The sequence below is a fragment of the Sinocyclocheilus grahami genome, unplaced genomic scaffold (genome assembly GCF_001515645.1).
Source record: "Sinocyclocheilus grahami isolate Dianchi unplaced genomic scaffold, SAMN03320097.WGS_v1.1 scaffold90.1, whole genome shotgun sequence".
Classification (NCBI taxonomy): domain Eukaryota; kingdom Metazoa; phylum Chordata; class Actinopteri; order Cypriniformes; family Cyprinidae; genus Sinocyclocheilus; species Sinocyclocheilus grahami.
The window spans coordinates 1,587,285-1,600,545 of record NW_015505269.1 but is presented as its reverse complement, the minus strand read 5'-3'; the positions used below and the strand labels follow the sequence as shown (position 1 = coordinate 1,600,545).

The following is a 13,261-nucleotide window of genomic DNA, read 5'->3' as shown; positions in this document are numbered from 1 at the left end:
AATCCATATCAACTTTCACAAAAACATACAAATTCTCATGTGTATATCTCAGTGTAAACTGCTCAAAAGTTTGTCTCAGTGCAAGCCAAAATCTTAAAAAGTGACTGGTCCATTTGGATCATGACTTATTTGTCCCAACCAGATGTCTCAACATGTTATTTCATTGCCAAAGCAATAGGAAAAGACAGTAATCAAGGGAATAAAACCTTTTTACAAGGAAGCAGGTCCACGGGTCACAGAACACCATGTTGCTAGGACATCACAGACCCGTCAACAGCAATCCGGCCGCTGTCACTGTCCAATAAAACCTCCACGAGGCTGACGAACGAGCATGTCAGCGCGGCAAATTAAAGTGCTCTGACCTCATGAAGAAACCCTTACCTAAAAATACCAGTGGACTGTAATTCAGAGGGACAGGTTAGATATGGGTGCTATTGCACTGTGTATGGAACATTCATCATTGTCACATTTGATGAGCCCTATTGCTTGGGGAGTATTTGATGGATGGGAGCATGTGTAATTCAAGCAGGGCAGGAACAGGAAGTAAGCTTGGGTGTGTCACTGTGAGCTGAGATTATTACTGTCAGCTTAAAAATTACGAATGAATCACGGCCTCCTTTTTCAAAAGAAAAGCTCCAAATCACGCCATAGCGTATATAATGTAAATGAACTAAACTTCCCCAAAATGCTGGACATCAGATATCCCATAAATCTCATTCTAAATGATTTAAAAATGCGAACCACTAACTCAAAGTGCCGCTCTGACCTCATGAAGAAACCCTTACCTAAAAATACCAGTGGACTGTAATTCAGAGGGACAGGTTAGATATGGGTGCTATTGCACTGTGTATGGAACATTCATCATCGTCAAATTTGATGAGCCCCATTGCTTGGGGAGTATTTGATGGATGGGAGCATGTGTAATTCAAGCAGGGCAGGAACAGGAAGTAAGCTTGGGTGTGTCACTGTGAGCTGAGATTATTACTGTCAGTTTAAAAATTACGAATGAATCACGGCCTCCTTTTTCAAAAGAAAAGCTCCAAATCACGCCATAGCGTATATAATGTAAATGAACTAAACTTCCCCAAAATGCTGGACATCAGATATCCCATAAATCTCATTCTAAATGATTTAAAAATGCGAACCACTAACTCAAAGTGCACTAACCTGACAGACTCATAACTGAGAGTTCTACATCTGATTGATGCATGACTGGGAGGCTTCGTGAAAACTCACTGCAAGCCCTCCATCACTGTCAGGTCACTTTCTCTCTCCAGTCGCCGACATGTTTTATAGTGCAAGGAAAATTGTAAGTCTCTGTAAATGTAACATTGGTAATCTGCTTGTTGAGTCTGACGTCACGTGTCACTGTTTCCGAGGCCAAACGCTTCATCAGATCCCAAAAGCAATCAACAAACCGTGCTAATATACACTCACCGGCTGTGTCTGAAATCACATTTTCTCTGAGTACTTCTTTTGAAATGACTTCACTTCAGAATCTCGCTTAAATAGTAGGTTATCTGGACACGTTTTGTCTGCTGTTTTATGAATACTGTCAATTCGGACATACTACTTGTCTGATCTATTTGATTTGCAGCCATGGCATGCCATAATGCTACGGAAAAATCATTACTCTAGTCTAATCGTTATCTCCATACCAAAATTTCATATGGCCAGATAGTAATTTATCTAAAAAAAAAACAGGCTTAGCTTAAATGTGGGATATGACTAAACAGTGCACATAAACGGCTGTTGAGATTCTCGATTGAAATGAGCAAAGGCTTGGACCCAGAAACAGTATTTATTACGTCACGACTACTTCACTTCAGAATCTCGCTTAAATAGTAGGTTATCTGGACACGTTTTGTTTGCTGTTTTATGAATAGTGTCAATTCGGACATACTACTTGTCTGATCTATTTAATTTGCAGCCATGGCATGCCATAATGCTACGGAAAAATCGTTACTCTAGTCTAATCGTTATCTCCATACCAAAATTTCATATGGCCAGATAGTAATTTATCTAAAAAAAACAGGCTTAGCTTAAATGTGGGATATGACTAAACAGTGCACATAAACGGCTGTTGAGATTCTCGATTGAAATGAGCAAAGGCTTGGACCCAGAAACAGTATTTATTACGTCACGACCTAATAAGCAGATATGATGTGGAATACACTCTGTGTGGCCATGAGGTAAGTGAATAACGGGCAATAATAATAATAATACAATTGGAAAAAAGAATAATGTAATTATTAATGTAATATAATTTCTTGTCAGTGTATTTACAAGAAATTCATTATTCAAAATGTATTCATTAAGCATGTCTATTTAAAAAGTTACTTTATAATAAAAAATACTTTAAATATTTAAAACATGTAAATAGCTTGTTTTGTTTTTTGTCCATTTGTTACAGATTTGTTTGGTTGTGTAGTTTGCATCTATACATGTTACCATATACCACATTATATTTTTTGGACATGTTCCATTGTATTTATTTACTTGCTTGCTTACTGTAGAGCAGGGATTTTTTCAGCTGAACTCCTTTAACCTAAAATATTTTTATTTTATTTTATGAAGTATTTTAGTAATTTAACACAATTGCTGATGTTAGCATTACATGGCATGTATAAAATATTTTTTACAATTTAATTTTTGTTTTGTTTTTTGTCCATTTGTTACAGATTTGTTTGGTTGTGTAGTTTGCATCTATATATGTTACCATATACCACATTATATTTTTTAGACATGTTCCATTGTATTTATTTACTTGCTTGCTTACTGTAGAGCAGGGATTTTTTTCAGCTGAACTCCTTTAACCTAAAATATTTTTATTTTATTTTATGAAGTATTTTAGTAATTTAACACAATTGTCTGATGTTAGCATTACATGGCATGTATAAAATATTTTTTACAATTTAATTTGAGATTTTATTATTTAATTAATTATCTGTGCTTTTACCCTGGAGATCATCGCTCAGGCATCACGCAGAGACAACTAAAGGTCATGTACAGCTGCCAAACACTGAAGAAATTCATGAGGGTGAAGAAACTGCCTAAGATAAGTTTTAGTATGCAAAACAGGGTACCATAGTGATTATCTACTAAATATCAATGAAGCTGTCTAGGTAGCCGGTAAAATTAAACACATTCAGATGACGGTTTGAGTGAATTTTCCCTTATTTGATCTCAGGGATGGAGTGGCTGTCACTGTATGTAGTTTTAAGATTATTGTGATGTATGTACAATGACAAATTGCTCTATTATAATTAATTTCTGATATTTTACTTCCCATTAATCAGTTAGCGCAGGTGACCGACTCAAAGTTTGTTTTAAAAATAAGGTTTTGGAAGAGTATTTTTATATGCAAAAATAATATTTGAGCAACTATAATTTTAGTAGACTTAAGACTCACATAACATGGACGTATTCTGTTGACAATTTTAGTAGCTCAATATAATATTCCGTTGAATTTAAATGAGGTGTGTAACCGAGTAATTAGTTTGTACAAGGCTGCCCTCTAGTGTATATTTTGAGAACACAAAGTGGCTTCCAATACATTCTGTACCAGTTTTTTAGTGTTTGTAACAAAATAGTAGTTCACTCAAAAATGAAAATTTGCTTAAAATGTACTCACCCTCAGGTCATACACTATATCTTGTGAAGTGAAAGTCTGTGTTCATAAAAACAAATTCATCACTACGACTTGACTTTAATTAAACGAGTCTTGTATCTGATATAGTTTACAAGCGAAAACAGTCCAAATAAACATGTCGGTGGATTCTGATGTGAGAGGACAACAGGGGATGGAATTTTTCAGGAGGCATTATTATGGATTATAGTCGCAGCTTTTCACTTCACAATACACTGACATACTGAAGTTGTGTGGATTATTGTGATGTTTTTAACAACTGTTTGGGCTCTCATTCTGACGGCGGCTCAATTAAAGACAACTTATAGATTTATGGGCTGCTTTTGGTGCTTGACACTTTTTTTATGGGCCATTTTGTGTTTCAAGAATAAGGTCCAAGGTTAAGAAGCTATTAGTTACTAAAAAAAAAATTCTCTATTTTACAACATTACAATAGGCCTAGTGAAAGAAGGCTTCCCTTATTGATCATGTCTTATGTAGATTGCATGTTTTCTTTCTCAATGTTGGACTCAAAAATGATCACGTTGTTTTTATTTGGCAAAACTGATTTACTGAAGTCAAAACACGGACGGAACTGGCGTTAGGCAGCGGATTTCGCAGCCTTCCTCGGACAGTTATATTCACTATTTCTGATTTGCTTTTCATAATCTTGCCCATCTATCTCTCCTAAAATGTGTTTCTGCAAATTCAATTCTGCTCCATTTTTCAGCTGTAGGATGTATTCGGCGAACTCTCGCACGACTCCGTGACCCGCTGCGTTGCGGCAGATGTATTTGGCATGGTTGAGCGTGACCGTTGGGGCATCCACAGGTACTGCGCTCAACCCTGCCAGTTCCAGGCACTTTACATCCGGCTCATCGTTTCCTGATACAGAAGCCAGAAAAAATATTTTGAGAAATCTGATAATCATTTTAAGGAAACAGTGGTCATTCTAATGAAAGATTAAATGATAAAAGGAATAGGCTTTAGTATTTGTAGTTAATATTGAGGTACAATCTTTTAAACCTGTATTAGCCACACCAACATTTCTAAGATACACCATGTTCTTACTGATCATGGCATTTGGCTGATGTAACCGGGAGAAATGTAGAGCTCCTGTCTCACCTAAATATGCCACCTCTTTCCACTCCAGCCCTTCTTCCTCCATGAGCTCCTGCACCTTCTCCAGTTTGTCATCCACATCCTGCAGGATCAGACAGCTCATTCTCTGCGAGAGCTTGTCAGCTAAGGCTTTTGCTATGGGGTCTTTTTCTATCATAATAACCTAGAGGAGAGGGGGGAAAACAAACACGTATACATTTTAAAGTAGTATTAATTTTTTGCTAACATCTTTTTTTAACTAATAGATCAGTCTCCGTAAAGACCGTCAAAAATTGCCAGTGCCGACTATATTTCAAGTCGTCATGGCGGGGTATTGGGTAAAGTTTTCAATTAGCAATAATCACGCCTCGGATAAACCTCATAGGCTACGATACTGCCACTGCGCAAAGATAAGCAGCCAAAGGAGACGTCTGAGTACTTGTGTGTTTGAGCCCCTGTGATCATCAATGGTGGGATCAGCAGAACCCACGAAAAATCATCAAACTGCACAACACTACACTTAAACTGTTAAAAACAGCTGTTTTTAAAAGTGAAATATCAAATTGTGCATTTTATACCGAAGTTATATTGAATTAAAAGACAAAAACAAGAGGGGTCCCAGTTGCATGATGGGATACGAAGGATGGGTCTATTGTTATATGGGGGTTGGTAGAGGTCGGGGGTGGGAAACACAAGGTTGCCAAACAAGCCAGAATCACCTTCACTTGCTTTTTCTTCAGCATGTCGATGCCGGCCTGGTCTCTGGTGTTGATAGACACCATCTCCTCTCCATTTTCTGAGATGTAGATCTGACCATCTGTCAGACATCCTGACAAGTTACACAGCAGAAGCTTCACAACTTCAGGTTTGTTCTTACCGAAGTAACCAAACCTGTGTCGAAATACACACACCCACGGGGTTCAGAGTCAGACTTTGCACTGTTTGCACTGTGGTTGTTTGCTAATATAAAGTAGTAAAGTAAAGTAGCGTGGAGACTATTGTTTCTTCACCTCCGCACTCTCTGTTCAGCTACGGGCCAGTCTATGTCAACATCAATATCCACACTGTACTCGGGCTTCATCTCAAAGTACTTCATTTTTCCACCCTGTGAAAAGTTACAAAAATGACAATTATGCAAGATACAAAGAGACTGATTGAGGATACTGATAATATGTTTTCTTGCCTATGGATTATTATGTCAAGCTTTTTTTGGTCACATATTATGTAGCTCATTAAATTAAATGGTGGCATTTAATCATTTTAAAACCCAAAATGTTACCTGAAGAAGCCCGTTTTTTACAAGTTCTTTGGTAGCGAAGTAAAAAGAGCCATTTTCGCACAGTTCTCCATCCCAGTCCTGACGCCGCAGCCTGCAAGCTGGGTTCAAGTTCAACGGCTCAGTACATTGGCAGCCTTGAATATAAATAAAAGGTTAAGAGTTTTCAACATGCAATAATTTCTTATGCCCATCAAGGCTGCATTTATTAGATCAAAAAAAGAAAACATTAATAGTGTGAAAAAGTATTACAATTTAACATAACTGTTTGATATTTTAATATATTTTAAAACAGAATTTATTCCTGTAATGGCAAATCTAAATTATCAGCAGTCATTACGCCAGTACTCCACTTCAGAAATCATTCCAATATGCTGATCTGTTGCTAAAAATAATTAGAAACGTTTCCTATCATTACCAATGTTGAAAACAGTTGTGCTGCTTAATATTTTGGTGTAAACTGTGATACATTTGTGTTCAGGATTCTCTAATGAATAGAAGGTTCAAAAGAACAACTTATTTTTGTAAATGTCTTTACTGTTACTTTTAAGCAATGTAATGCTTCCTTGGTGAATAAAGGTAAAATCTCCCCTTAAAAATCTGTACTGACCCCAAACTGAACATTTACAGAATGCACTCCAGCAAACCTTCGTCCTTGACCTCTTGCCATCGGAAATGGTGTCGCCGGACCACAGAAAAGACTGAATCACACCCTTCTTTGGTGATGCACTCCACAGCCTCTTTGAGATGGTGAGGGTGCAGACATGGAGACGTGGCCTGGATGTTACAGATGACGTCAACACCTGCAACATGTTTTTGTGAACATAATATACGTGTGTGTACGGTGTATATTTATTATGTATATATAAAGATGCACACATGCATGTATATATTTAAGAAAAATATCTTATGTTGATATTAAATATTTATATAGAAAATCTTTGTGTCTTTATATCTTCATAATAAATATACACAGTTCACAAAAACTTTTATTCTGGATGCGATTAATCGTTGCCCAGCACTAGTATTTTTAGAGTATATTTTCCCACCTTTTTTAACCTCCAGAGGACAAAAGAGAACACTGCTGAAGCCTTAACAATAAGAATGTTAACCGTACCTCTATATTTTGGGAAATGTGCCAAATCTAGCAAGGTTTTGAAGCTTGCAACCTTGAGGAACAAGCTGCGTTGTGTCTCTCTCACGTTCTTGTTAAGCGGCAATAAATATAGTTCCCCAGAACCAGATTTTGAAATGAAAAAAATCCTTATTTCCCAGGTAAATACCACCAATAAAACAACATTATAAACATTCTTCTGAATCAGTGCATGAATATTTGTCAGCTGTAGAGTCTGTTTTTCTGGTTTCATTCACAATGAAAATAACAAAGACAAGGCGGGTGAAACAAGTTGTCAAGCATGACAACTTGATTATGTGGCTTGTTCCCTGGTTCTATGTTTGTTTTACTCTAAAGCAAGCGGTAGTAGATGGACATACTCTTTTTACAAGCTGTAGTTACACCCCTTATATACAGAACTAACTAACTCGTGCAAAGGAATGTGACTGCAACAGAGCCTGTTATACAACCTGAGTTTAGTCTGCAGAACTCCCGGATGGTGTCCAGTGAGCTAGAGGAGTCTTTGGACACCTCTGGACTCCTCCTGTGCACTTGAGCCCCCCAAGCCCTGGCCACGCTCGCGATCTCATCATGATCAGTGGACACCCAAACACTGCAAAAACATAAACGGCATAACGTCTACTGCCACAGAGCACAACCAACCAATCACTGAGTGAGTGACATCCCATTCAATGACCTGTCAAACACCCCAGAGTCCAGCGCAGCTCTGATCACCCATCCGATCAAAGGCACTCCTGCCAGCATCTTGATGTTCTTCAGAGGGATGCCTTTACTCCCTCCACGGGCAAGAATAAGAGCCGCGATGTGTCTTCGTTTTGCGTTGGAAATGTGCTCAAGACTGTTGTCATTCAACTCTTGCATACCGTTTTTACGAAATGTGGAAGATCTGTAATACACAGAATACGCATTTTAATATGTTATACTGGCAGTTAAGTTCATTTGCTTTGCAACAGAGATAACCGTTAGCTAGTGATGTGCTTTTAGATGCTTACCCTTGCGCGCCGTCGAGCAAAGTGTTGTCGTCGTCTGCGTGTTGCTGTAAGAGTTCCCCAACTCTCTTGTATTTTTTATCTGTTTCTCGTTTGGCTGCCATCAGCCTCTTTTGAAACAAACGCCTTCGTCTTGCAGTTAAAAGCATCCACATGCCGAGAATGAAGAACATCATTCCACAGATATGATCCATTGTTGTGTTTGTTTGTGGCGCGTTTACGATGATGTCACGGCAGTAGATGCGGCGCAACTATAACGACATGTGAACAACCCCGTCCACTCTTAAGCGGTACTGAACTGCAGTGGAAACGCAAACCGTGCCGTGCCGTGCCGTACCATGCAGTGGAAAAGCGCCAGCGTTGCTAATCAATTAATACCGCCCAGCTGTACGGATAATAAGCAGGCAGATAAAAGTATATCTTAAACCCAGACGCGAGCTGTGAGACGTTGCTTCCATTCCAAAGCAATCTTCTTCTTCTTCTTCTTTGGGTTTTAACGGCAGCTTGCATCCTTAACGTTGCATTACTGCCATCTTCTGGTTCTAATTATTTCCCATATACTTTAGACATCATATTCTTGTCATGAGTCCCGTTTTAGTCAGAAAGCAAATCAAATATTTAATTCCTTGTTCACTCCTACTGCAGTCCATTATATCCTTTACTCCACGTCCTGTTAGTCCTATTTTTCCCATGTCATTTATCATGTCCATCCTCTGTAATTCATATTTTGAACAATTACTAAGCACATGTTCTACAGTCTCAGGTATTTGGCACTGTTCACAAAACCCAGTTGGATGTTTTCCCATAATATGAAGAGTACTATTTAATTTCCAAAGCAATCTTCTTCTTCTTAGTTTTATGGCGAGTTGCAATCTTTGCGCATATCGCCACCTACTGAGCGTCCACACCGCCGCCGTCGAGAGCGTCAACACTCGCTCTGGCCGCCCTGCCAACAACGCTGTAGGAAGATTCGTGGACGCTAACACGCTTGTTGATCTTGAGCAGACTGACCACAAGGAGGGTAACGTAAAGTTAACCTCATTAAATATTGTTGTGGACAAAGTATTAGGATCCTTTACCTCATAATGTATAAAGCACTAATACCACACTGTAAAAATACTCTGATTGGATGCAGGTAAAAGTCCTGCATTGAAAATGTTACTTAAGTATAATCAGGAAAATTGTTTTAAAGGTTTAAAAGTGAACAGGGACTATTATAGTATTGTTTATTATATCATTAGATTATTATTCCTATAACGTTAATGCACATCAGCAACTCACGGAACACCAACAATCTCAGACATCTTGGTCCACGCATCATATATTTTTTTTATGTCCCTGTAAGCAAACAGGGACATGTCATAGATTATTGGGAAACCCGCCACAGCAATAATCAACCTCTGCTCCGTTTTGCTTGGGAACTAATGTGGTCGGAACCAAAGTTGACAGGACTGCGTTCTCTGGAATCCTCTCAAGCGGTGGACTTCTACGTTCCGATTGGTTGCCGCCGAACCGCGTCATAGCTCATTACCATAAAGTTGACCAGGGGCAAGTTCAAGATCAAACTGGAGCGCAACGTTTGCTACGGTTTCCGGTTTGAACGACATGTTTCCTGGAAACGGTGTGCAACAGGGTTTGAGATACATTCAGTCTTTTGTCAGCAGCAGCATGTATGTAAATCACGCGGTATTAAAGAGACAGCTGGCACAATGTAATTAACATCAAAATAAATTCACAAGAGCAAGAATATTGTTTGCACATATTTATTTACATTAAAGGCAAAATAACTGAAATGATAAGAGCTTAAGTATAGATCTGGAGCTTCTTTAAGTCTGTCTAAATATAATTTAGTAATTGCAATCTTCTGGTCCATATCCTTTTCTTAGGAAGGTGTGCTAGACACTGATTAATGTAACATAAAAATACTATACATATTTATATATTTTGCTATTGTATTGTGGAGTGACACTTTCATAAACTTTTCTATACCCCTCTGATTATATAATGGTAAATATTACAATATCATAGCACAACAACAGTGATCAGCTATAATGATAAGCCCAATACTCACAATAAAAATAATAAGGTCATATAGATCATAACACAGTCTCGGAGGTAAGAAGTGGATTATCCTTCACCTGAAATGTTTGTCTTTTCATCCTGAAATGCGAGGCAAATGTTGGATCACAATAATTAGGAGCCACAGTTTCCACAAATCCCTTCATTTGATTGGGATGTTCTCTTTTATTCTGGAGGGCGAGGGCAGTGACATCCAGCGTATTTTGCAGTATTATGGGCCGTTCAATACCGCATTAAAAAAATGATCACTTTATCCCTCCCCCCTCCTCGAGGTCAGCAATCAGTATATTGCTTTCCTTACTGTATCTTGGACATTTCATTATAACATGCTCTACATTTTCCTCCCGATTACAATACTCACACTTTCCGGTTTCATGTCTATCTATTCTATTCAAATTGCTATTAATGCTGGCTTCACGTGCTATCCAGGTATGAAGTCGTGATTAGGAGCTTGTGGTATTCAAGTGCTTTAATGTCGGAAAGAAGAAATGTAGCATCCCATTGGTTGACTATCATAAACAGTCACTGCGCTACACGTGCAGTTTGCTGACAATTCTGGAATTTCGGTCAAATACATGCTTATTTCACTGCTTCTAAAACATACAATATGCTTCGAATGATCGTTCACATCTAGCCTATAAACACACTACTTTAGCGACAAGTGAAAGGGATGCAGCATTGACAGCAGCAATGGTTGTCCTTCCACCATGTTTAAAGATTATGACCCGCCCAACTCGGAACTCCGGTATCAAAATGATTTCCTAATTTCCCAGTAGTAAATAAATACGACTTGAGAGGCGTTCACGTATCATTTCCGCTTAGGAAACTCGTATTTACGATAATTCCGATAGCACGTGAAGGCAGTTGGGCTGGGAATCGATTCCGAGGCGTTGGGAATTGAGAGTCGATTTGGTTGGAATCAATTTCATCAAAAGGGGAATCGACTCCTCATTTTCAGTTCAACAAAACGTATCTATGGGTGCCTCTCAAACGGACGGCTGCACACATTTAAACGCTGCGCGACAGAACACATCAAGACGTGATCAAGGGTCTTGATCTTATTTCCATCTAAAATACTTTTTTTTACATTTCTATCAGCCAATGATAACTATAAAAGAAAACGTCCCGAGCATAGATCAGTGGCTGAGAGCTCATCTGATTGGCAGATAACCCACGAGCTCTATCAGTTATTGTTAATGTTCTGGTTATGTTGTTTCAGTGCACAGTTTGTTAACTTTGTGCAAAGCATACAGTCAAAGTAAACTTCATCATTCAGCTGAACCGTGCATTTATTTGAGACACTTCATGTCATGTTCAATGTCCCTGCAGAGCTGTGGGCTAGGACTGATTTCACGGGCAAAGCAGACACATTTACAATTTATGTATCGTCATTTTATTTTTATTACAAATAAAGCTTTATATTATGAGAAGGATACTTTCTCTACGACCTTTCTCCCTTTATCCTGCAGTCACGGTGAGATTATAGATTCCTTCAATCTAAAAAACAAGAATCGAGAAAGAATTGAAAACAACAGTGAAGACTCGATTCCAAAAATGTCGGAATCGACCAGCCCTAGAAGGCAGCATAAGAGCAGTATGACTAAATCTAAGCCTTGAGACTACAGTTTCTACTTGCTATTACATGACCTTCCACTTCGTACATATCACGTTATACCCTCCTGTTCTATTAGGATAAACTACTCTTCATTCACCAAGTAAATCAGTCTCCGTAAAGACCGTCAAAAATTGCCAGTGCCGACTATATTTCAAGTCGTCACGGCGGGGTATTGGGTAAAGTTTTCAATTAGCAATAATCGCGCCTCGGATAAACCTCATAGGCTACGATACTGCCACTGCGCAAAGCTGACGGTAAGCTGTCCAGAGAGGGGACGCGTCCAAACGACGCACGAGTTCCCTCGACGGTAAGCATACTTACTCTTCCCTCTCCTATAGACAGGGTCACTGTGAAGGTGGATATGCAAATCGAAATGCTGCAGCAGAAATAAGTCGTGAGAAATATGTGTTTAATGAACGTTTTAAACATATGCATGTATATATATATATATATATATATATACTATTGGTTAACCTCGCGCAGTGCATGCTGGGATATACAGCAGTTTTCAATTATACCATAGCACAACAACAGTGATCAGCAATAATCTTAAGCCTAATACTCACAATAAAAATAATAAGGTCATATAGATCATAACACAATCTCGGAGGTAAGAAGTGGATTATCCTTCACCTGAAATGTTTGTCTTTTCATCCTGAAATGCGAGGCAAATGTTGGATCACAATAATTAGGAGCCACAGTTTCCACAAATCCCTTCATTTGATTGGGATGTTCTCTTTTATTCTGGAGGGCGAGGGCAGTGACATCCAGCGTATTTTGCAGTATTATGGGCCGTTCAATACCGCATTAAAAAAATGATCACTTTATCCCTCCCCCCTCCTCGAGGTCAGCAATCAGTATATTGCTTTCCTTACTGTATCTTGGACATTTCATTATAACATGCTCTACATTTTCCTCCCGATTACAATACTCACACTTTCCGGTTTCATGTCTATCTATTCTATTCAAATTGCTATTAATGCTGCCTTCACGTGCTATCGGAAATTTCCAGGTATGAAGTCGTGATTAGGAGCTTGTGGTATTCAAGTGCTTTAATGTCGGAAAGAAGAAATGTAGCATCCCATTGGTTGACTATCATAAACATTCACTGCGCTACACGTGCAGTTTGCTGACAATTCTGGAATTTCGGTCAAATACATGCTTATTTCACTGCTTCTAAAACATACAATATGCTTCGAATGATCGTTCACATCTAGCCTATAAACACACTACTTTAGCGACAAGTGAAAGGGATGCAGCATTGACAGCAGCAATGGTTGTCCTTCCACCATGTTTAAAGATTATGACCCGCCCAACTCGGAACTCCGGTATCAAAATGATTTCCTAATTTCCCAGTAGTAAATAAATACGACTTGAGAGGCGTTCACGTATCATTTCCGCTTAGGAAACTCGTATTTACGATAATTCCGATAGCACG

At 38.7% G+C, this 13,261-nt stretch overlaps 1 protein-coding gene across 2 annotated transcripts; it reads right to left on the bottom strand.

The window, feature by feature from the left end:
- Positions 1 to 4,023: 4,023 nt before the first annotated feature.
- Positions 4,024 to 8,943, bottom strand: LOC107587160 (N-acylneuraminate cytidylyltransferase-like). Of its 2 annotated transcripts, XM_016274823.1 has the most exons (10): positions 8,133 to 8,943; positions 7,817 to 8,026; positions 7,590 to 7,732; positions 6,653 to 6,808; positions 6,009 to 6,142; positions 5,740 to 5,834; positions 5,449 to 5,620; positions 4,754 to 4,913; positions 4,252 to 4,513; positions 4,024 to 4,211 (listed from the first exon to the last, which is right to left on the bottom strand). In XM_016274823.1, the coding sequence occupies exons 1-10, from the start codon at positions 8,321 to 8,323 to the stop codon at positions 4,169 to 4,171; spliced, it is 1,566 nt and encodes a 521-aa protein (XP_016130309.1). In that variant the 5' UTR covers positions 8,324 to 8,943; the 3' UTR covers positions 4,024 to 4,168. The 2 variants fall into 2 exon arrangements, with proteins under 2 accessions (XP_016130309.1, XP_016130310.1); XM_016274824.1 differs by having other exon boundaries at positions 4,024 to 4,513.
- Between the last annotated feature and the right edge of the window lie 4,318 nt (positions 8,944 to 13,261).

Coding starts and splice junctions, on each gene's coding strand:
- LOC107587160 (XM_016274823.1), bottom strand. CDS start 8,323: ATGGATCATATCTGTGGAATGATGTTCTTCATTCTCGGCATGTGGATG. Junction 5,621..5,739: donor GCTGAACAGAGAGTGCGGAG/GTGAAGAAACAA, acceptor ATTTCGACACAG/GTTTGGTTACTTCGGTAAGA. Junction 4,914..5,448: donor TGAAGAAAAAGCAAGTGAAG/GTGATTCTGGCT, acceptor CCTCTCCTCTAG/GTTATTATGATAGAAAAAGA.